Here is a 24,846-nt window from a genome sequence, read left to right as displayed (position 1 = left end):
TTTACATAACGCAGCTCTCCTTTTGAACTTGCTAAATAAAACAATACAATAACAAGCTAAATATGCTAACTGAATCACACCAGTGGGTGTTTACTTCCAAGTCTACAATACACTACAATCATTCACACTGTGTTCTGATGAAGAGGGCAGAAAACAGGCAGAAAATAGCCTATTATAATTCTAAAATAAAACAAAACTATATTATTTCCTATATTTAGCTAACAAAAAAGGCAATTCATGACCTCTTTATACTCTATAATGTATCCATAAAAAGTATACTACAAAGTATACTTAAAGCTGTAGTATTCTCACTAGGTTCTCGAAGATCTGTTACACCAGAACTTTCCATAGTATGCATTTAAATGCTGGCCTCGTCTGAAAAATGAAACGGGCACAGTTTCAAGAGTCCAACTGTGCCGAGCGGCCCTGTGAAAGTCTTCCTGATGGTTCTTCACCCATCACTGAAGCTCTGCACTCTGGGAAGGGTTGAGCGAGCAGCACTATCAGCCATCAGCCCTGCTGCTGTTGAGCGAGAGTGATAAAAACAGAAAGCTGCTATGTGGGTGAGTGTGAGGTGTGATATTCTGCCTTCGCTAGAAACACTCGCATACACATCGTCCTGTCACTCCACAAATAATATATACATATACAGCTATGGAAAAATTAAGACACCACTTAAATATTGTACATTTTTCTGGATTATTTAGGCATGGATTTCAGTAATAATAATAATTCCTTACATCTATATAGCGCTTTTCTGGATGCTCAAAGTGCTTTACACACTTTTGGGGGAAATCTCCTTATCCACCACCCGTGCAGCATCCACCAGTCATATGTGATGGCAGTCATATTGCACCAGACCGCACACCAGCTGATTGGTGGAGAGGAGATATAGTGGGCAAATTTGGTCAGGATGCCGGGGTTAAACCCCTACTCTTTTTTTTTGTAGGACATTCTGGGATTTTTAGCAACCACAGAGAGTCAGGACCACAGTTTAATGTCTCAATCAAAAGACGGCACTTACTGTGCAGTATAGAGTCCCCATTAATATATTGGGGCATTAGGACGCACACAATCCGCAGGTTGAGCTCCCCCTGCTGATCTCACTAATGCCACTTCCGGCAGCAACCTAGTTTCCCATGTGGTCTCCTATCCAGGTACTGACTGGGCGCAGCCCTGCTTAGCTTCAGTGGGTGACCACGTGAGAGTAGCAGAGAGCAAGCTGACAGTAAAATGTTTATAATAATATTCTATTAACCTCTGAAAATATTTGTTCCAAATTTTACTTGAAACCACTGTCTATTAGAGCTTTCTTTCATAAAATGACAGTTGGTGAGAATAACAAATGTTTTTCTTCCAGGAAATAATTATTAAAAGCTAAAACTGTACCGTGTTGAAATAATAATACAAACGTCTAAAAAAATGGTACCTTATTTGTCATTTTATGCAAAAAGACAATAATCTGATGTGAAATGAAATTATTAATTTACTAAATAATATTTTTATTTCTCAAAAACAACTACATTGTCATTTAGAGCTTAAAGTCTGTGTGAAATCAAAAGTTACAATGTTTATTGTATTGTTATTCTTTTTGTGAATAATTAATCAGTGCGGAAGATAATCCACTGAAAAAAGATAAGGTTTTTTTGGTAATCTTTAAAAGATTACCATCCTTCGCTGTTGACGTCTGTTTGATGGTATCAGAGGCATTATTCTTAGCCACGCCCCTCCTACCAATAGTGTCTTATGAGGGAATGATGCACAAAAAGGATGCCCCGCCCTCTACTCAATATTCCATTTCAGTACAACATGATGAAATAAATGTCTGAACAACTCTTGATCTCTCTGTTACTTTAAAATAACAAACAAACTGCCAAGATTACAGATGTTTACATTGTTTACATGTTTACAGAAGAGTTAAGAAAAAATATTTTGTGGAATAATCCTGATTTCCAAAATTAAAATGTTTTATTAAAATGTGGCTGTTGAGCGCATGCCTTGGAAGCAATGCTAATAAGCTTAGGGTGCCAGTTTGTCATTTCCAATGGAGGCATGCCTTTTCCAAGTACAACTAGTTAAGAAACATCTGAACTTTTCCAAATGCTGCGCGTGCATCACAATTCATGTAAGTAACTAACCAATCTGCTTCAAACTTTGTATGGAATATACACATTTCAGTAATAACGGCAGACTAATTACCTCAGACAAAGACAGCGCACCCAAACACCAGTGCTTTTTACTTTTCTCCATAAACGTGCATCGGAGCTGCAGCAATGATTTGTCCATTTGTTATCCCAGGAAATTGATTGCCTAGTTATGAGAGACGCCATAGAAAATGGTGAAGGAAATCACACGCTTGTGCTTGTCACTTCAGGTCAGAATAACAACACGGGAGTGCCGTGGCTATCAGCAATGGGGCGATTGTAAATAAAAACATGTAAGGATGTCACCAGAGTGACTTTTTGTTTTCTTTTTTTTGTGCATCCCAGCTGCTAGCTCCCCATCTGAAAGATTTTTTAGCATAGGGGTAATGTAGTCATTCAACTTTACAATTTGTAATGTTGCAATATGTATTTGAATAATGATGGATAGTTTCTTTACTTGAAAGCTCAGATTTGATTATCATAATTTGTTTTATTTAGAGAGTTTGAGGTTTACTGTATCATCATTATTCACACCTTACAGATGTTGATCTACCTTTACCGTTGCACACACTTTGTAAAAGTTTATTTATCAAGTTTAAGAGTCTCTCATAACACTTTTGTTTATTTAATTACAAAGAGATGAGATATTTTGTTTAAATATTCTTGTTTTTGACTATTGAAACTATTTGCCTTAGTAATGTTGGTAAATTACAATAAAGTTCAGGGTTTCTGCAGATATCACATTGTCAAAATTAAGACTTTTTAAGACCTTTTTAAGACCATTAAGCATTAAATTTAAGATCTATTTCACAATATCAATAACATGCATAAATAAAGAGAAAATGCAAAAATCACAAAACTAGTGGCAAAATATATGTATTCAAATTGAACGGTACTGAAGACAGGTTAGATGCATCACTGAACTACAGGAAACAAACAAACAAACATCTTAAGGCTAATTTCTACTTTCACCTAGCAACACATCATGCATCTTCGCAGACTGTGCGCTCATTTAAATCACAGGGGCTTTAAAAAGAAGTTTAAGTTTTCGGAACTACGTCATATCATTAATATTGTTCAATATTTTTAAACTAATTCTTTTTTTTATTTGAATGATTGTAAAGATTTTTATAACTATTCAAGATTTTTCAAATCACACTTTGATGCATCACTTGCTTTTGTTCATATTTTGGACAGTTCTACCTATTAAAGTTAAATACCAATAAAAACAGAATATGGGATTCTCTACAATTATATTGCTCTACAATTCACACATTACTGTCCAACAATCCTGACCATTATCACCAATAAAGCCTAGAAAAACAGGGCATCAGTATATTGTAAACCGATAGGTTCAAATATTCTTTTTTAGTTCTCAAAGAAATAATTTATTCCTTAATTATAGTTTTGAACCGATTAAATTGTTTTAAATTTAAAACTGTATATATTCATCAGTGTAAAACCTAAATAGTGGAAAAACATATTCTGTAATTGTGAACCTGGGTCACTTTTGCCAGGGCATCTTTTGGTTTTAACAAACTTATCCCTCAGGTTTTTCCAAATTTTTTAACAAAAACTTTCTTCCTTTCCCACCGCTGTTGCAATTTCTAGCTAAGAATTATGGTTCATCTGGTTATTCCTATGATCACAGATATACGGATCATAAAGATGTCTGTACAGCTATATCTGTTTGACAAAATCTCTTCAAAGTGATTCATAATCAACTCAAATGTAATTCTTCACTCGAGTCTCAAAAAGTTCAGTGCAGTCCGCCAGCCGAAATCACGTCAAGCGCACCCAAAGCGAACCTCCGCAAAATCTGCAATGACGTCACATTCGCCGGGCGCACTGAGTTCAATAACAGAAAGCTGATTGGCTATTGCATGTTGGTCTCATTTGTAGGTGTAATATCGCGAATTACATTTGGACTAGTGAAATAAAGAACTACAACACCACGAAAACCAAGAAACAACAACAAAAAATAATTTAAATGAGCATTAGAAGTAGCGTTACATGGACAAAATAAGACTTGCACAAAAATATTTAAGATCTTGAACAGCGAATTTTTAGGGTCTAAAATTTCCATTTTTAAATTGTAAAAAATATTCAATAATTATTGATATGGAATGATATGATATTGTAATATTTTTTTTGCAATATCGCCCAGCCCTAAAACCAACAACTGAAAACATTTGCTATTCTGCCCAATTGTCCTATCCTGGCGAACAAATAAACCCCTTTGTAGAATAAAACAAATACTATTATTTTACTCCAACCAAAAACAAATCCAGAGCAACTTTTCCATTGGCGATCTCAATTTTATGGTAGCTGTACATACACATCCTTCAGGATATATCAAACAACAAAAGCAGTGCTCTCCACGCAGCAGTGGCTGATGGGTAACAAGACTGTCTGCTGTTTGCACGGCCAGGTCAAGCAGTCTTGCTCTCCTGAATCAGGGATAAACCAACACCGCTGCGAGCCATCAGGTCTTGGCCACTGCTTCCATTATCACTCGAAACGCGCGCACACACACACATTCCTGCAGTTTCCATGACAACAAGGCTGCAGTTCGGCAGTAATATCGCTTCTCTTTTGTCTTGAGCATGCAGAGAGACGAGGAGGGCGGCTGGAGCCCATAGATAAATAAAAACGACTTAAAGCCCTCCTCGCATCACAAACACTCAGTACGTCTCAGGAAAACATGCTGAACCCGAATGGAATCTTTTGTATTCTTCCTTTCGCTGCACGTAAAGAGTAAATAATTGGATAAGCGTATTCCTATCGAAGTGGCTGGGCGAGTGAAATGTCCAGGGGGAAATAGCCAGGGACGGGGTTTCTATTTACTGAGAAAAGGCGACTCGCTGCCCAGAGGGTGCCGATCAATAAAGCCTCGTAAAGATGCAATCTCTTTTGTCATGATAGTCGAAATGTTCATTTCATGCCAAACTGTTCATAGGGGAGCAATCACAGCTGGCGAAAACTGCTCTGGGATCAGTGTTGATCTGGGAGAGCAGTTTTCCGGCTGCTGGCTGTAAACATTTCACATAGATGATGTTATTGGAGGACAGGGAGGGTCGTCTTGTGGATCTAACTTGTTGTTTGTGTGTGGAAACCAACCTGTGAGAGCTTGAGCGAGGAACTTCAGCTCACATACTGAGGATAAATAATAGGGATGGCAGACTGCTGGAGTGCTTGGTTAATATGATGCACGACAGCATTTTTAAAAGAAAAAAAGCACTGCTTACTCTGAAACTTGCGTAGGTTGATGAGGCCGTGATCCCGAATGATCCTAAGAGACAGAGATTTCATTTTAAACAAGTGCTGTTTTTTTTTTTAAATCCTGACTTAATTCTTTTTTAATCACAATGTCAACAAATATAAAACATTTTCAAAAGATATTTTTAAGGAATATTGTTTTCAAATCATTACATTGGAAAGATTTTTGGTAACACTTTATAATAACTGCACACTTTGAGTCACTAGCAAATAATTGATTAATCATTTCTTAAGCATTAACTCTACATTATACATTAGCAAGCAGTTCATAAATACAGCTACAAATGCTGTATTCTTGACTTATAGTCACTTTCTTTGATTCTGAAATGTTTGATTTTTGATTCAATTTGCATTACTAGACTAAGTATTGCATTACATACAAACCAGATATTTAGGAGTAGTTTGTGATGATGAATTAACAAATGATGAATTGACTATTTGCTACTTAAATGATTCATAGGGTGGAGTTATTATAAAATGTTATTGGATTTTTGATTTCACATGATTTCATGTGACATTGATGATGAGAAATGCTGTGGGAGATTAATAAATTACACAATATTAATATAATATCGTCAATGTTGATCAAATAAATGCTGCCTTTATGAGAATAAAAGATGTCTGAAAACAATGTAAACAAGCAACAAACAAAAATGTAATAAATCGATATATACTATATACAGTTGAAGTCAGAATTATTAGCCCCCCTTGGATTTTTTTTAAATATTTCTTAAATGATGTTTAACAGAGCAAGGAAGTTCTCACAGAATGTCTGATAATATTTTTCTTCTGGAAAAAGACTTGTTTTATTTATTTCGGCTAAAATAAAAGCAGTTTTTAATTTTTTAAAAGCCATTTTAGGGTAAAAAAAATATATTAGCCCCTTTAAGGTATATGTTATTCCGATAGTCTCCAGAACAAACCATCGTTATACAATAACTTGCCTAATTAACTTAATTAAGCTTTTAAATGTCACTTTAAGCTATATTCTAACCTCAACTATATATATATATATATATATATATATATATATATATATATATATATATATATATATACACAGTCGAAGTCAGAATTATTAGCCCCCCTGACTTATTAGCGCCCCTGTTTATTTTTTTCCCCAATTTCTGTTTAATGTAGGGAAGATTGTTTCAGCACATTTCTAAGCATAATAGTTTTAGAAACCTATTTCTAATAACTGATTTATTTCATCTTTGTCATGATGATAGTAAATATTATTTGACAAGATATTTTTCAAGACACTTCTATACAGCTTAAAGTGACATTTAAAGGCTTAACTAGGTTAATAAGGTGAACTAGGGAGGTTTGGGTAATTAGGCAAGTTATTGTATAACAAAGGTTTGTTCTGTAGACTAACGAAAAAAAATAGCTTAAAGGGGCTAATAATTTTGTCCCAAAATAGTTTAAAAAAAAAAAAAACTGCTTTTATTCTAGCTGAAATAAAACAAATAAGACTTTCTCCAGAAGAAAAAATATTATCAGACATACTGTGAAAATTTCCTTGCTCAGTTAAACATCGTTTGGGAAATATTAAAAAAAAAGAAAAAAAATCAAAAGGGGGCTAATAATTCTGACTTCAACTGTATATAGTTGAAGTCAGAATTACTAGCCTTGCCCCTCTGAATTATTACCCCCCTGTTTATTATTTTCCCTAATTTCTGTTTAACAGTGAGAAGTTTTTTTTTTTTTTTACACATTCTAAGCATAATAGTTTTAATAACCCATTTCTAATAACTGATTTATTTTATCTTTGCCATGATGACAGTAAATAATATTTAACTAGATTTTTCAAGACACTTCTATACAGCTTACAGTGACATTTAAAGGCTTAACTAGGTTAATTAGGTTATCTACATAGGTTAGGATAATTAGGCAAGTTATTGTATAATGATGGTTTGTAAAAAATGGTTTAAATGGTTAAAATGCTGTTTAAAAAATTAAAAACTGCTTTTATTTTAGCGGAAATGAAACAAATAAGACTTTCTCCAGAAGAAAAAATATCAGATATACTGTGAGAATTTCCTTGCTCTGTTAAACATCATTTGGGAAATATTTAAAAAAAGAAAACAAATTTAAAGGAGGTCTAATAATTCTGATTTCAACTGTACATAAACACACACACACACACACACACACACACACACACACACACACACACACACACACACACACACACACACACACACACACACACACACACACACACACACACACACACACACACACACACACACACACAGAGATAGGTCCATAAATGTTTGGACATTAACACAATTCACAACATTTATGGCTCTATACATGAACCCAATGGAGCCGAAATGAAACATTCAAGATATACTTTAACTGCAGACTGTCAGCTTTAATTTGAGGGTTTTTACATTGAAATCAGGTATACGCTTAAGGAATAACAGTTTGCATATGTGCCTCCCACTTGTTTAGGGTCCAAAAATAATTGGACAGAATAATAATCATATTTTAATTATAATAATCATGATAATCACTTTTTAATACTTGGTTGCAAATTCTTTGCAGTCAACTACAGCCTGAAGTCTGGAACACATAGACATCATCAGATGCTGAGAGCTTCCTAGTGGTGCTCTGCCAGGCCTCTACAGCAACTGTCTTAAGTTCCTACTTGTTCTTGGGGCATTTTCCCTTCAGTTTTTATCTTCAGCAAGTGAAATGCAAGCTCAATCGGATTCAGCTCAGGTGATTGACTTGGCCATTGCATAACATTCCACTTTAAATTAAAGCTGAAAGTCTGCTGTTATGGCAAATTTTGTTCGTTTAATTTTAAATTGATTGTGTTGGTGTATAGAGCCAAAAATGTTAGAATTGTGTCGATGTCCAAATATTTATGCACCTAACTGTGTATGTATGTGTATAACATATTTATGCCCAAATTGCACATTTGCACATTATTTTTCAGCTTCATTCAGCAACATTTTGTTAACACCATAACTACAACAACATTATTTTACTAAAATACATTTTTTTTTTTTTTTACAATTATTTTATAGTTAAAGAATATTTCATGCTGTAAAACTGAAAACTTAACCATTACATCCATAAAAGGCAAAAAAAAAAAAAAAAAAAAAACTATGGAAGTCAACAGTTACAGTTTTCTTCAAATTATCTTCTCTTGCGTTCAACAGAAGAAAGTAAGTCAAACAGGTTTGGAACAAGTGGAAGGAGTAAATGATGACAGAATTTGAACCATCCCTTTAAAGTTGTACAATAAAGTGATTTTAACATGATTAAATAAAAAACTGATGGGAAAAGAAATATAAATATATAAACATATTCTACGTTGAAGTTTAAAATGAATCATGCAGGGAATATTCATTAGTATTTCACATAATAACAAACTAAATGCATTGCAATGACAAGATGCGCTGCTTGGTCTGAGGATGGTGTTATTAAAAGCATCCGCTGGAGGAATGCGTGTGTGTGTGTGTATCTCTGCAGGAGATCTCAGACGACAGCTCAGGCTCCACTTCACTACACAGCTGAGGTCAAGCTCTTAAACACACAGACACATACACACACCACTGGTCTATTACAGGTCGACTAGGGCACATTACTGCTGATTTCACACCGTTACTGTTACTGTTTGTGCAGGAGAAAATCAGACTGGCCGATTAGTTGCTATGTATAGGTTACATTATAACAAACCAGATGAACTCCAGCAAGGCATTTCTCAAACATGCATGTGATAATTAATTTTATTTTGGTATCTATCATATGAGTGTTACATATTTTTGTTCAGATATATAATTTGTTAATTGAGAAAGGGGCCCTTAGAAATAACGCTCTAATTTGAGATCTAATTTAATAGGGAAGGGTGGCCCTCTAGAGGTTGATGTTATGCAGTACAAGTATTTTTTTCTACTTACTTTTTTCTCCTCTGTCTTTCCTTTAGTCTGGAGTGATAAATATCCACTACAGCAACCTTCAGGGCTGCAATAACACAATAATACCACAAACATGGTAAAAAGTAGTTACCAAGAATTTAGCATTCAGTATGTTTTCACAAATATTTACAAATAAAATCTAATATATATATATATATATATATATATATATATATATATATATATATATATATATATATATATATATATATAAATAATGTATAATAGTATATATGAAAAACATTATAAATAATAAAATGTTAATTTTAAATAAAATTAAATATGATGATTTGCTAACTATTTGTATCTAGCTAAAGTATGAAAATTTAACTTATAATAATACTATAACTGAAATACAACTTAATTAAACTTAAGTGGTTCAACTTAAAAATAATAAACCATAATAAAAAATAATAAAATGATCTAAAATTCAATTAAAATCAAACATTACAATAAGAATTTGTATAATAGCATCAAAATGGATACAGAAAACTAAATTCAGGATGTTTTATAATAGAAATAAAAGTAAAAAAAGACCATAATGATGTTTGATCTCATTAAGCCAGCAATAACAACTATGATTTTTCAATGGCAAACTGGTTATGATAATGCTACATTGTAAAAATAACATTTGATTTCAGTAAAATGAGAGAACAAATGTAGTCATTTTTTCTACTGTTGCACTTACCATGAAGGATATCAGAATCATCATCGACAAAGTCAATATCTTTTAAATCCCATTCAGCGTAATTATCAAACTCCTAATTTCAGAGACAAAAAGAGAAAGAGAGGTTGCTTTAAAAAATGTATGAATTAAATAAGTTCTAAACAGACAGTCATTAGACGGCATATTGAATTTATGGAAACAAGCCTGTATCAGGCTGTATAAATATCAAAACATTCATACAAAGGTTTAAGGGTGTTTTTGCTATCGTTTCTTATTTTTTTAAAGAAGACATTTCATGTATTGATTTTAAACAACCGTTAAACAACAATATCACATGGCTCTGGAATACTTTATTCTAAATAGTCAAGATTCTGATTAATTAGTATTAAAAGCTGAACTAAAATCAATAAAATTCTGGCAAAGCACCAGGGTGCTGAATGTGCTTGCTGATCGTATGGAGCAAGGCTAAAATAGCATCTGCAGGGTCATCTTTGCACATAGATCACTCGCACTTGACGATTCATCCGTGTCGGGTGTGAACGTACCTAAGACTTTTTAACACCACTATAGATACAATTTTCGACTAAAACAAGGCTAAATGCTAAGGACTATTTCTAATGGCCCATTTGGGCCAGCACAAAAAGAGTTTTACATAATAAATTCAAATAAGTTATGTTAGCCACATATTTTAAATGTGTCAAAACAAAGCAAAACCTAGTTGTGTACTTACACACTTATTTTGTTGTTGTTGTTGTTAAAGAAGATTGACAAGCTGTATAAACTTTAAAAAAACTAAAAGTACAACAGTCGGTCCAGGTCAGTGTCCCCAACATATATGGTCTATAAATACATAGAGAACTTTTTAACCAATGTAATTGTAGGGAAGACAACTAATCCATATTGGTAAACAGAGTTATAAATAGAGTAAAGTTTTATTGAGATGGACTGTGTCGGTGTCGACCTGTGGTGCGTTTCCCAAACAACGACGTAACTCCGGGATTAACTATCATAGTACGATGCATCGTTTGGAAAAAAGAAAGATGTAGTGATGAGTGTTTCCCCAAAACCGTAGTTTCTCTGTCGATCCATAATTTGAACCATGTTAGATATCATGTAAAGCGCCTATAATGGTACTCTAAATCAGGTGGTAACAGCTTATTTAGAGAGGAAATTTCTTTGTGCAAATTATATTGTTTCACACGCACACACATTTAAAAAAAAAATCCAATATTAGTTTTAGTAAAAACATGCAATTGCTTTCCATATTAATTGTAATATACTGTATGTAAACGGCATATATAGGGCCTGTTTCCTTTACAAATATTATTGAGAACATTATATATTCTATTCTAAAACATAAAATCACTTACAAAAGCAACCACGTATTCTAGTATCATATATTAATCATACAAATAAATAAATAAATAAATAAACAGTCTATTTATTAAGAAATAAAATGTTATATTTATTAGGAAATGAAAAAAATCCTACTTTAATAATTATATTAATAATATCACTGATTATTATTATTATTAAGTAGAATATTGTTTATTTATTTATTTTTTTGAAAAGTCTACTTTTACAATTTGACACATGCAAACCACTGCACAAATGTTCTAACTAACAGGCCCACGTCATATACAGTACAGATACTTAATAAATACATACTAGATATTAAAACCATTAGCTTTTAAATAATAGGTCACCTGTAGCTTTCATCATGAGCCACGGCTGTGTTCAAAATGACATGAATGCTTTTAAAGTGCACTAAAGCGGCAACGCAAGACTGCTAAAACTGAACTGTAAAAATACTTTGACAGCAAATTACACTTAAGAGTGATGACTTAATTTTTTAAAAATCATTTCAAGTTTAAATGTTAGAATGTATAGGGCATATAACTGGGCATATAACTACAATAACTGGGAATAGAACACAGCCAGGAACTATGTTTCTAACTACAGCTCCAAAGGTGTAGTTGCAAACATTGAAGTTTGCGATGCAGTTTGTGAATGTTCTTTGCAACGACAGATTTGAAAAATGCTAAATAAATAAACTATGGTTGTAACGACGGAACTTGCGACCTTAGTTGGCTTTCGAAAACGTACCCCTGATTCGGACATATGAAAATTAAGACCTGTAAAAAAAAACTATTTAAGACCTACAAGACAACATTTTAGCAAATTTAATCATTTTTAAAGCCTAACATTTAGTTGTTGAAATGCAAGACATTTTAAGACTTAAGAACCTGCGGACACCCTGGTTATTGTTTGCTCCATTCAGCCATTTTCATTTCCTGTTTTGCATTTAATTAAACACTTAATAAACTTTTACGGCTGAATACAACATACAAGCTTTGAGTCACGTTTTTACGTTTAGTGACAAGTACCTGTGTAATAAGTGGCATAAAGTACATCCAGTCGGTTGTTTTTTTTTTCTCCACAGAACAACACTCCACAGATTTGCTTCGCTGATGCGATAAGAACCACTTGGATGTACTTTATCTTACTTACACTCCACTGAAGGCATGCATTTCTATTCCCTACAAATTTGTTTTCATCCATGTCAATATTGAAATAAGGTGTAACCCTGACTAAAGTCTAGTAGCTGCAGATCTGTTACCTCCATGAAGTCTGCTCGAGCTGGCATGTATCCGGCCATATCTCTGGACAGTTGCGAGTCAAAGGAAGGCCTTGGAGGATCGTCAGTGGCTGAAACACATACAACACAAAGCATGACATTATTATTATAATGATGCATCAATCAGTCATTGCCACATTTTGAACACTGCAGATTTGTCTGTGTGTGCTTATGTGCCATCTTAACAACAAAATGAATCAGACAAGCACATCTCGTATTCAATCTGTTAGTCTGTGTGTGGTGAGAGTGTGATGAATGAGTGCCCGCAGGGATGTGGAGCTCAGGATGGCAAACACAAATGAACACAATGAAAGAAGCATGGATTAGAACACGACTGATGTCCTGCTATTCAGTACAGCACTGTTTATTGTAAGCCATTTATCCATATATACCTTATTTGTACTTCATGTGCCATCATAATTTTTTATCTAAATAATTTCTATTCTCTCATGATGTATTAATTTATTTTGACTTAGATTTAGTTGACTAATAGCGAATGATAACTATTCCATCAATTCTAATGAAATAAAGCCTTTAACATCACAATATGAAAAAAAAACTATTTATATATATATATATATATATATATATATATATATATATATATATATATATATATATATATATATATATATATATGCTGATTTAAAATAGGATGGCAGAAGAATAAATATTTCATTAAAAACCTCCATAAAATGTCAGTGTAAAAAAAAAAATCAAACAAGCAAGGAGCGAGTAGCAGAAGATGGAAAACCCGGATCAGAGCTAGAGCAAACCCGGTTAGAGAGGCTTTGTGCATGTAGTGGACATTCTTGCCACTCTACACATTTACTCTGACAACAACAGATGAGTACAATGATTGCAATCTCTTACAATGTTCACACCTGATATTAAGAAGATGCATTTTTGTAACTACTTCATCAGGTAGTACAGGTGTGAACAGTCTGTTAAACGCTTTGAGCTTGTCAAGAGGTGGTCGAAAAACACATTAGACCAGAATACTCTTGTGGGGTCAGTTTTGTCGCTAATGTTAGTTTGTGTAATACATGCTTTAGTGAATCAAATTCATGTAAATTGCATCTAATAAAACCTATTTAAATATTCAGTGTTTTGAGGGAAATTTTGTGTATAAATTTAGCTAACTACTGATTAGCTATTTCAGTGGTTACTGTGGGTCAAATTATACAAACAGTGCATCTAATTGTAATTTACTGTTAGACAATGTAGACACAAATGCCTATTTTGCAGGGAAAATTCTTTTGCGAACACTTAAGAGTGTCTATTGGTTTTCTAGATTTGCTGGTTTCAGACTGTCGAATGATTTTTTTCTTGCATAGACTGATTGGCGTAATTATCAGGGCTCGAAATTGCAACCGTTTTGGTCGCATTTGCCCCTGAAATTTCATCAATTCAACCTCATAATAAATTTGGGAGCATTTCTGCGACTGCATATAATGGTTGTAGTGCGACCTGTTAAGATTTTTTTTAAAAATGTGCTGAATCGGTCTTCCTTGCTGCTGTATTGGTTCATATTAGCTCATAACAAAGAGCGGTTTTGCGCCAGTGGTCATCGGGGGAATCCTGCTCTGCATGCTCATAAATTGGTGCGGCTGACTCGCCTGCTTTCCACAAACGAAGAAAAATGAAAATCAGCTCATAACAAGACAAGATTATCAATAACAAGATAATCAAAACTTTTAAAGAGTGATAGAAATGAGACTTTTATTAGGTTCTTCTGTCCATTATTCCTTGAGATTTATATTATTATTTAATTACTAACTAAAAAACAGTTTTGCAGCTTTCAATCTTGAATTTAATGATTTATTATAGTCTTTCGTTTGTTTTGTGACAGAAACATTCTTTTTTAGATTGACATGCATATAAAAACAATAGTACAAAATAAACATTTTTTTTACTGCAATGCTTTATTTTAGTTTGACGCAAACCATATTTTTCATAAAGTAACTTATATTTATTTATATATATAAATAAACTTATATATATTTATTTATTTCATAAAGACTTTTTTTAGCAGATAACTCACATTCAAGCACATTCAAGGCAGCATCATATTGAGAAATGTAATTTAGTATTATTGTCATTTTTGTCATCATTAATATTTAATAATTATTAGACATGCATTTTGGAACTATTGCACACAAATATCAATAAGTCATCACAGCATTAGTAAGATAGTTGTTTCTGGTTTTTGTTAGTCCTAATTTATGTTGTTTTCAAATACAATAAATCCCTTTAAATACATTTTGCAATGGTGCTCATTTATTTTTGGTGGTGTTCCTAAATTTTTTCTGGTACTCCTAAATATGTTAAGTTGGGAGCAACGGTGCTACCAAGTGAAATAGTTAATTTCAAGCCCTGATTATACATTCACAATGGAATGAACCATTATTATTTTAATGATTAATGATAAACACTAATAATGTGATTTTGAATGCTATTTCACATGACATTTATTGCCATAAACTGAAAGCAGCAGCAGATAGTTTCACCTCAGATCTTAAAAATAAAATAAACAGTTTGAAATTGAACACACATATTTGTACATGTGTACATCACTGTAACATGTTTTCTTCATGACCATTTGAGCTGGTTTTAGTCCTTAGCTCTTTTCATTTTCATCTTATTTAAATATGTTTAACTTGCTTGTTAATTAAATACCATTTTGTTATTTAAACTATTATTTTTATGCAACAATCAACTTGCATGTTAATTTTCTATGAAGAAAAGGAAATAATTTTTTGCATGCAGATTTATGTGAAATCATGAATATAGGTCTATAATCACCTTGCAATTTTGAAATTATAGCTTTTTTGAATTATGTATAGGCTATTCAGTTCATAAGAACAGTTCAATCTTTTATTAAGTTTGCTGTATAAAAATATAACAATTTAAAATATTCATAATTATCGGCCTATACATATCGGCTATCGGCCTCCAAGTCTGAAGAAATATCGGTTATCGGTATCGGCCAAAAAAATCCATATCGGTGCATCCCTAATTATAACCCCTAATTAGATTATAAACCTCACCATTTTATGAGTGGTGCATATTCTTTGCTTCTAAATGGTTGTATTTAAATTTCTGTTGTGTTTCGTCTGGTGCAAATAGGCAGATTGCTTATCACTGCAAATACCGTCGCGTAGTGTGTTGTTAGGACACAGGGCTTACGATGCTCCTGCTTACCTAATGTTGCTTATTAATAACCTCACGTGGAACTCTGAATCTGCTTCTCATTTTGGAATCTACTACTGTCCACTGGAGGACACATTTCGGTCACGAACACATGCTTTGAGAGCCTTTCTAAATAAATGAAATAAGAGGTTTTCCACCAAGGCAACCTGAGGTACTGAAATATAACTGGCTAAACTGGCATTGTGCAGGTTAAAAGAACAAAGAAAGAAAGCATTTTGGCATAGAAAACCAATTTTCAAAGCAGAATATCTGACTTCTGCATTGTTTTTCAGATAAACATAAATGTTCATTTGGCATGTCTTTTAAATATCTGCAAACATATTATAGTATTTTATGCTTCAGAAGAGTCAAAAATGTACACACAGCACTTTTAAGATACAAATCAGAGAAATCTATTAAAGGGCACATAGGTTACCCCTTTTTTCATATTTATTATAAATCTTTTGTGTCCCCAGAATGTGTCTGTAAAGTTTCAGCTCAAAACACCCATCAGAGTATTTATTATAGCTGTTTGAAGTGTCTGTACTATAGCTGGGAAAAGGTTGTTGCTGTTTTTTAGCACTGGGCCTTTAAGGCGAGTCATCCCCGCCCACCGTTCCCACGTGCCTGTCAGCAACATGCCTCAATCGCCGCCCTTGGCTGCCTCAGGAAGCAGATCTCACGTAACGTTTGTGAGAAATACTACAGTAAGAACTTTACCAATCAGTATTTGATGCATTTTTTGTGGAGTTGCAACAATGAGTTCACGCACACACAGCGCAGACACGTAGAGCAGACTCACATGCACATACATAGCGTAGACACACAGACACACACACACACACACATAGCACAGACACGTAGAGCAGACACACACGCACACACACACACACATACATAGCGTAGACACGCACACACAAAGAGAGACAGTGAGAGAGACACGCGGCTGTGCTGATGAAATGAATCTGAAGTGACTGGCTGTACTTCATTACACACGTGCACACGTTTTAAAACATGTTAAACTTGTAAAACTCACTCTTGATCACGTCTGATGATGATTGATGATCCTAGCAAACTGAACAGACCTTTTATTCCCGGTTGCTTTGCGCTCGTCCTGTCTTGTCGATATAATTTTATGCATTACTACGGAGACATGTTAATGCGCGCAGCTGTCAATCAATATTGGTGGGCGGGGGGACCGCACTCCTACGTAAAGTTGCGGTCTATCTGAAAACCGATTCAAATTGGTCCACCGTTTTTATGTTGTTAAATTAAAAAAAAAAAAAAAAGGGCCAGGTGTGTTTATTTCAACCCAATATGACAGTCTATACACTATACTTACACACATGTATATCCAAACAGCTTGAAAAGTAGATTTTTCACCATAGGTGCCCTTTAAAGTGCTGACAACCCACACAGCTTGTTTTGACGTCATTCAGGGGGGATCAAGTGTTAATTAGAAGGGTCAATCCCAATTAATGCATAAAGTGGCTTTTTCATATAGCTTGTTTAATTTATCTGGCTCTTGTCTGGTACTTTGTCCAATTGTTGTAATCAAATCAACAAAAAAATTCTTAACAGAAGGTGTTAACCAAGGCCTCAGACGCTATTTGACTAAAAAAAAAAACAGATCACCGAGTTTACAGAAAACAATCAGACTGTGGCTGGGAGATTACAAACAATTTCAGTTTCCTGCACATACACTAGCTATTAATTTAGCATTACCTGACATGCTTTTTCTACTCTAATAGTGATGGAAAAGTCTGATTTTAATGATTTACTAAAGAAAAAAAGTCAGATTAAGTCAATTTCAAGCAAAATCTAATTTTCTTTTGCGTGAACTTTCATTTTAACTTGTTTGGGATTGATTAGACTTGTAATTTGTTGAAACCTTATGTATATCTAGAGGTGAATCACACAACTGTTGCTTCTGTTGTTTTTGCTGCTCACTTACGCTTGAAGGGAATGGCTGTGTCTGCTGTCCGGGACAGATGATCATCCATATGTCTGAGACTGAGCAGAGTGGAGGAGAACAGAGGATTGTTGATATAGTTCTTCATGTAGTGACCTTCACATTCTTCTTTGGTTTTAGAGCGCATCTGGTAAGCCACGTCCTGCCTGAAGAAACCCAGATACAACAGCAGCAGTGTTACATTAATGACATATTAATACTTTTAAAGCATTTAGTCTTATTTCAAATTTAAGTTATCTGTAATTACTTAATGTGCTCATGCAATTTTTGGTATTATTATTTTATTAAGATTTAATTTATATTTATTTTGGTTTGAGTGATTTTATTTTAGATTTGTTTCTGATAATGCAATCTTTTTTTTGTTTGTTTTTTTTGTAATATTTTTAATTTAAGTTTATTTGAATTATCAAAAACAGTGTATAAGAATTTTAACACTGGCCATACATTTAAACTAAAGCGTTGATGTTTAAAAACTGTTCCCAAAAGCTAAAAACAGAAATTATTTTTAATGTACTTTCTGATCACACAGTAGAAAACTGATATTCTTTTAGAGTATTTTGTCTTGCTTTCTGCTGCAAATTTCTATTTGCAATTCAATATACATTTACAACAAGAAGCAAAATGGTATAAGACAAGAAGTCCTGTTTTATAAGAAACTGATATAAATGTGTTTTTATGCATAACATGAACAAACGTCTGCCTATAAACAAACAAAAAAAACAAACAAAAAAATCGATTTATTCCATATTAAACAAGTTTTCATGCTGTAATGACACACATTTGTTCTTCTTTTAATCACTTAATGTTGTCAATTTCTCAAAAAGTAAACTAAAATATTTAGAATCAAGCCTGAAATTATTCATACCTTTATTCATGAGCCGGTGTCATTTTAGTAAGTTTAAGTCAGAATTTGCCAGGGGTATGAATAATTCCGGGCTTGACTGTATATTAAAGATATTATTATATTAATGTATACATTGCATTAATATATTATTGATCGGTTTTGCATTTAACTAAATATATCTTGATTTTTGGATGATTTAATAATTGCATTGCAAAACAAGACAAAACACTGAGGAAGGCACTCTTTTTTGGCAATTCCTGAAACATTTCATGCCATTACTACTTCACAAATGTATCACTTTTTGTTCTGATTTTAATCCTTAAATAGTGGAAGAGGACATTACATTATTTATATCTGAGGAAACACTGAGCTCTAGTACAATTAAGCCTTATTAGAAGAAAGAAAAAAAGGTATGGAAAGGAACTATGCTGACCAATTCCCAAACCCACAGTCCATGACGGCCTCTAAAAGAGCCATTTCCTCCTGTGCAGTCCAGCCACTCTCTAACACCGGAAAATCTGAGGTCTAGAAGAAATACATATAAAAAAAACATGTCATTTATAGAGCAAATACATTTATAGAGCAAATTTTTACAATCAAGAATTTTTAAAGAACAAACAAACAAAAGAATCTGTTTTAAACATTTATGGAAGAAACAACATTTAAAAACATCTTATATATCTAAATACTCAGTCTACATAATTTTTTTATATTTAACTTTATTGATTTTTAGGAACATATAACTAGTGAAAACAAAACAAACCAAAAAAACACCCACATACAGTATATGTTAACATTTTAGTTTAAGTATCAATTACACCAGTAACAAAAGAGAAACACCATTTACTACTGGGTTATAACCTGTTTATTAGCACTTATAATACTATAATCTTATTTTACATCCCTAATCCTACCCAATACCTACGGTAAACCCAATTACTACCCTACTAACTATTAATATGCAGCTCCAGTAATTGTTAGTCTATTGAGCTAAAAGTGTTTATATATATATATATATATATATATATATATATATATATATATATATATATATATATATATATATATATATAAAACTATAACTATAAAATTAACTACAACAAAAAACAAACAAACAAAAAACAGTTGCCATTGAAATACCTTTTATTCCAAAATCGTATGTATTAAGTGTTGTAATCTAAACTTTACCATGATTTCATATTTGTGGTCACTCTGGTGCTTTTTATACTCATATCCTCTAGTGAAACACTGCAACAGAAAGATGAAAACATAAAGTGAGTATTTCATGATCAGTGACAGTGTATGATTGATGCATTCAGACAGCAGTGGAAGGAAAGCACCTGCAGACACAGGAGAAATGGGGACGGTCCACATTCAGCACACTTGATGTATGGCTCCACCAGATATGACGAACATCCACGACAGGGAGGCTTATCGAAAGGATCATCTGGAGACCGAAAATTTAGAAACAGAATGAAGGTATCAGCAAACCAACCCTCAAGAAATTCCGTTTCTCTGGATTTACTGGATATTTTAGCTATGGGTTTGAGTAATAATGTTTAGTTCATGAAATTTTTTTTTGTCATTTAGAGCATTTTTTAGATGTTTTCTGAAAAAAAACAAAAAAAAAACATTTCCAATAAAATAAATATTAACATTTATTTTACTTAAAATTTAACCCAAACAAATCCAATATTTTCAAAGTAATAAAGTTTAGTATAAAATATCCAAATATTTTAATTTGTTGTGATTAAAAAAAATCTGGGATATGACACCAAATATAACTTTTAAAAAAAATTCTTCTGAATTCAAAACTTCAAATGGTATTGTGCTGTCAAAAAAGAGAAAATATAATATAAGCATGTCTAAAAATAAATTTTATTGTAACACAATACAATACATACTGTACAACACATGTACAGTATGTGTTTAAGTAAAAATAATAATTTCTGTGAAATAAATAAATTCTGTTTTATACATCACAAAAAATAGTGTGATTTAGAGCTACTGTATCTAGTCACAAAATTACAAATTAATAATTTAATATTATTTATGAATAAATGAAACAAATAATAACATTAAAAGACACAAACTGTAATCAAACCAAAAATACAGAACGTTCAAAAACTTAAGAAAAAGTTTTTTCATAAGTGTACAATATATTTTCAAATATGACAATTGATTTATTGTTGGTTGCTTAGAATAAATATGTTTAATATTTCTTGTGTTTATAAAATATTCTACAAATGTAAAAGAAAACCATTATTTTATTTTTAAAGCATTTATTTTATTTTGCTAATTTTGAATGTATGTCAAAACATATTACAATGTTATAAAGCTGATACTTATAAAAAAACTATGAATTATAACGAAAAGTGAAAAATATAACCCACCAAAATCAAATGGAGTATTTTATTACAAATATCTGTTATTATTATGTTATTAGACAATTTTTTTTAATGAATATAGATAGTTTATAAGGAAATAAGAGTATATTTAAGAAAAACATTAATTTGTGAATAGCCATGGGACGATAACCGGTTTCGAAGTACAACGCAGTTTGGAAAAGTCAATGATTTAAAACCGCCAAAGTTTTCTGTTATACCGCTCCTACGGTGTCTGTACGGTTTTTATTTACGTGTTTTTTTTTTGTTTTGTTTTTTTAGGACAACAGTATCTCCAGTAGAAAAACATATGCGAAGATGTCTTTTCAAGTTGTAAAGAAATCAGTGTTTTGAAACTAATGAAAACAGCAGAAGTCAATGATTCATTTCAATAATTTAGGACATGTTTACTTTTCCAAAATATTTTATGTTTCTCAAAATAAACTATATTGTGTTCAAACTAGGTGGAAAAGTTTTAGTTGTTCACCCAGACATTTAAAAACTTATTTTAGAGCAGTAATAATACTGTAAAACTGTGATATTTTTATCCAAAGGTCTCATACCGTCAGAATCTTATACCGACCCATGCCTATTTGTGAAGCATAAAGTATACAGTAAGGGGTCTTAAAACTATTTCTGGTTAATACAACATTCACATGAGGTATGATTACAGTAAATGCACTGCAGCTACTGCATTTTACTTTATAGTTTCTACCATAAATTTAATTTGTTTTACCATTTATGAATTACAACACCATGGTACAGCATCATATATGGCACTTAAAAGCATTGTGAATTATTTACTATATTCATTAAACTCACAATATAAATAGTTATAAAATGTTTTAAATACAATAAATAAATTTACAAATTAAACATTTGTATAAAAAATAAACATAAAAACTCATATGCTACATTTTAATTCATATATACTTTAAATTATTGTTATTTATTTATATAAAAAATATATAAACATTTTTTTTAAAGAAATCATGACTTTATACTTTAATGCACTGATTGTTTTATATAAGTTATGTGTATTACAAATCTGGGGCAGCACCATGGTACAGTTTAAGATGCCGTACTGCAATATACATTATGTTAAGCGTTATTAATAAGTGTAACGTTATTATCATAACATGATGTACTCAAGAGAATTTAAAATATTGTCATGGCACAAAATACAACGTACGTCAATAAACATGGCTCTAACAGAGTCATTTCAGCTGACATCCGTTTACTATGGTACATTTCTGTATCAAATACCAGAGCTGTTTAGTTTTCATATTTAGGCAGTTTCCCCAAGAGTACTAGATTTACTAAACAAGAAACTTACTTCCAAATGAAGCCAGTCGATCCATGTTGTAAATGAATGATGGGATCTGGAAAATGTAAAACCTTCCTCCTCTTCCACTCGTTTGGAAAAAAATTTAGATCTTTCTGTGATTTGTGCTGAATTAAACTGGGCGGTTGTACCGATTATGCCTCAACGTTAAAAAGCAAAGAATAAAAACATAATCTTATGCTCTGTTTAACACATTATTGAGAATGTAAACACAGTGCTTCTGCTCGATCTGTGCAGCTCAGTGAACAACATAAGGATGGGAAGTGACGTTCTTCCACAGCGCCCCTCCGCGGCACCTGCGCCATACATACATACATGAATATGTGACAGACTCGCGAGCTCAGCCTTTCTACAGTGAGGTCAAGATCTCTCAAGTGACTTTTAATAATCATCTACAGTATAACTGATAGCCTACTTTACACTGGACACTTGAGGAATATCAGACCAGATATTTCGTTTTCATCACTTTCCCACCTGTAAATCATCGTAAGTATTTTTTTACGGATTCATTTCTCATAGTTATAAGAGGCGTTCAACTCATAGATATTTATAATTGATATCTATTATATAATGTCGATAGATCAGCTTCAGGATGATCCTGTTTTTATACATTATTTAGTATTAATAGATTACTATGAAAGTTACAATTATTATTATGATTATTATTATTATTAGGTTATTACATTGATATATAAATTACATAATTATAATTTTTACTTTTACTTTCCTTTGGCCTTTTCCTTGCTTTAGCGTGGTTACCACAGCGAAATGAACCGTCAATATCTTAATTTTATGAAATTTAATTTTCCCTTTTGTTAATGTTGGTTATTGTATTTACTAACATGAGCAAATGAGGAAATGCTAATGAACAATAGATTTATTACAGTACTTATTCCTCTTTTTTAACATTTGTTAATGACAATAAAGCTGTGAATTGTTAGTCAACGTAACTCACAGTGCATTGACTAATATTAACAAGCACAACTTTAGATTTTAATAATGTTGAAGTCGGGCGAGGCAGTGACGCAGTAGGTAGTGCTGTCGCCTCACAGCAAGAAGGTCGCTGGGTCGAACCTCGGCTAAGTTGGCGTTTCTGTGTGGAGTTTGCATGTTCTCCTTGTCTTCGCGTGGGTTTCCTTCGGGTGCTCTGGCTTCCCCCACAGTCCAAAGACATGCGGTACAGGTGAATTGGGTAGGCTAAATTGTCCGTAGTGTATGAGTGTGTGTGTGTGAATGTGTGTGTGGATGTTTCCCAGAAATGGGTTGCAAAAGGAAGGGCATCCGCTGCGTGAAAACTTGCTGGATAAGTTGGCGGTTTATTCCGCTGTGGCGACCCCGGATTAATAAAGGGACTAAGCCGACAAGAAAATGAATGAATGAATAATGTTGAACTCAATAAATGCCATACAGATTTGATAATGCTTAGTTCATGTTAGTAAATGCATTAACAAACATTAACTAACAGACCATTATTTTGAAGTATCACCCTGATATTTTTAGTTATGCACACTTTTATGTATTGTCCATTTAGCCTTTTAAATTAATTGAATTTAGGAAAAGATAACATTTACTCTGTCTCTTAATCTCTGAAAAAAAACCCACTGTATTCAAGTCCATTTATTCTTGTTGTTATTATAAATTAAATAAAAATCACCCAACCATTTTAAATTCATGATTGAGCTATTCCAGCGTTATGGATGTGACTTTTGCAAAACATAAATTCACAGAGAAACTATACGTTAACGTGTTTATATTTTCCAAAACAACTAACCACAGAGTAATGGGATCAGAAAAACATCGATCTGTAAACATTTTTTAGATCTTAAATGAGGGAAATAAACATGCGTTATGGATGATGAAAAAAGTGCACAGCCCAAAAGAAACAATGCTAATCGAAAGGATAAGAGTTGGCTTACTATAGGAAATAAAAAATACTGATTTTTATTAATTGCAATGAGAAAACAAAATGGTTATGGATGTGAAAGATTTGTAATATCCACTTGTATGACTTTGGTAAATCAAATGTAAAACATTGACGAGATATTTTTGAGTGTTTCTAAAGTACTGTAAAATACTTGCTTCCACAAAATTTTTTAGAAATGGTTCGCTATTTTGGTGAAAACTAAATTTTTTTCATAGCAAAGTTGACATTTAAATGGAATTGCTCGATTGTAAATTTAAAAGCACAAATGTGAAATTGCTAGTTTACAATGAGGATGCAGATTTTATTTAGAAAGACTTCTGCCATATTGGAGCAGTCAATGATGGTCCATAAATGGTTTGCTGCATAATATTGTGCCATCTTGGAAAACTAATTTCAAATTTATTTTTAGAGATTTTATGTTTTAGTGGTTAGTTTAAATATTTTTATGCTACAAGATGATAGACATATTGACATCAGAGTCTTAGGACATACAAACTCTGGGCACTCATACAAAAAAAAAAG

At 32.6% G+C, this 24,846-nt stretch overlaps 1 protein-coding gene and 1 long non-coding RNA gene across 4 annotated transcripts in view; both read right to left on the bottom strand.

The window, feature by feature from the left end:
* Nucleotides 1-22,652, bottom strand: part of tada2a (transcriptional adaptor 2A) — a 33,592-nt gene extending 10,940 nt beyond the window's left edge. Inside the window, exons 1-10 of one of the 3 annotated variants that reach the window (XM_087283397.1) lie at nt 22,392-22,652; nt 20,012-20,118; nt 19,860-19,919; nt 19,105-19,196; nt 17,810-17,973; nt 12,646-12,734; nt 10,047-10,119; nt 9,341-9,404; nt 5,265-5,436; nt 4,870-5,176 (exon numbers count right to left, since the gene is read on the bottom strand). In XM_087283397.1, the coding sequence (XP_087139523.1) occupies nt 5,289-5,436; nt 9,341-9,404; nt 10,047-10,119; nt 12,646-12,734; nt 17,810-17,973; nt 19,105-19,196; nt 19,860-19,919; nt 20,012-20,118; nt 22,392-22,416 (822 nt within the window). In that variant the 5' untranslated portion in view covers nt 22,417-22,652 and the 3' untranslated portion in view covers nt 4,870-5,176; nt 5,265-5,288. 3 annotated transcript variants of the gene reach the window in all.
* LOC137487733 (uncharacterized) overlaps nt 1-24,846 on the bottom strand; it is a 753,637-nt gene that overhangs the window by 251,984 nt on the left and 476,807 nt on the right. The gene's annotated exons all lie outside the window — the stretch shown is intronic.

The sequence above is a fragment of the Danio rerio genome, chromosome 15, assembly GCF_052040795.2.
Source record: "Danio rerio strain M-AB ecotype USA chromosome 15, GRCz13ab, whole genome shotgun sequence".
NCBI lineage: Eukaryota > Metazoa > Chordata > Actinopteri > Cypriniformes > Danionidae > Danio > Danio rerio.
The sequence above is the reverse complement of the archived record's forward strand: the minus strand, read 5'-3'. Positions and strand labels throughout refer to the sequence as shown.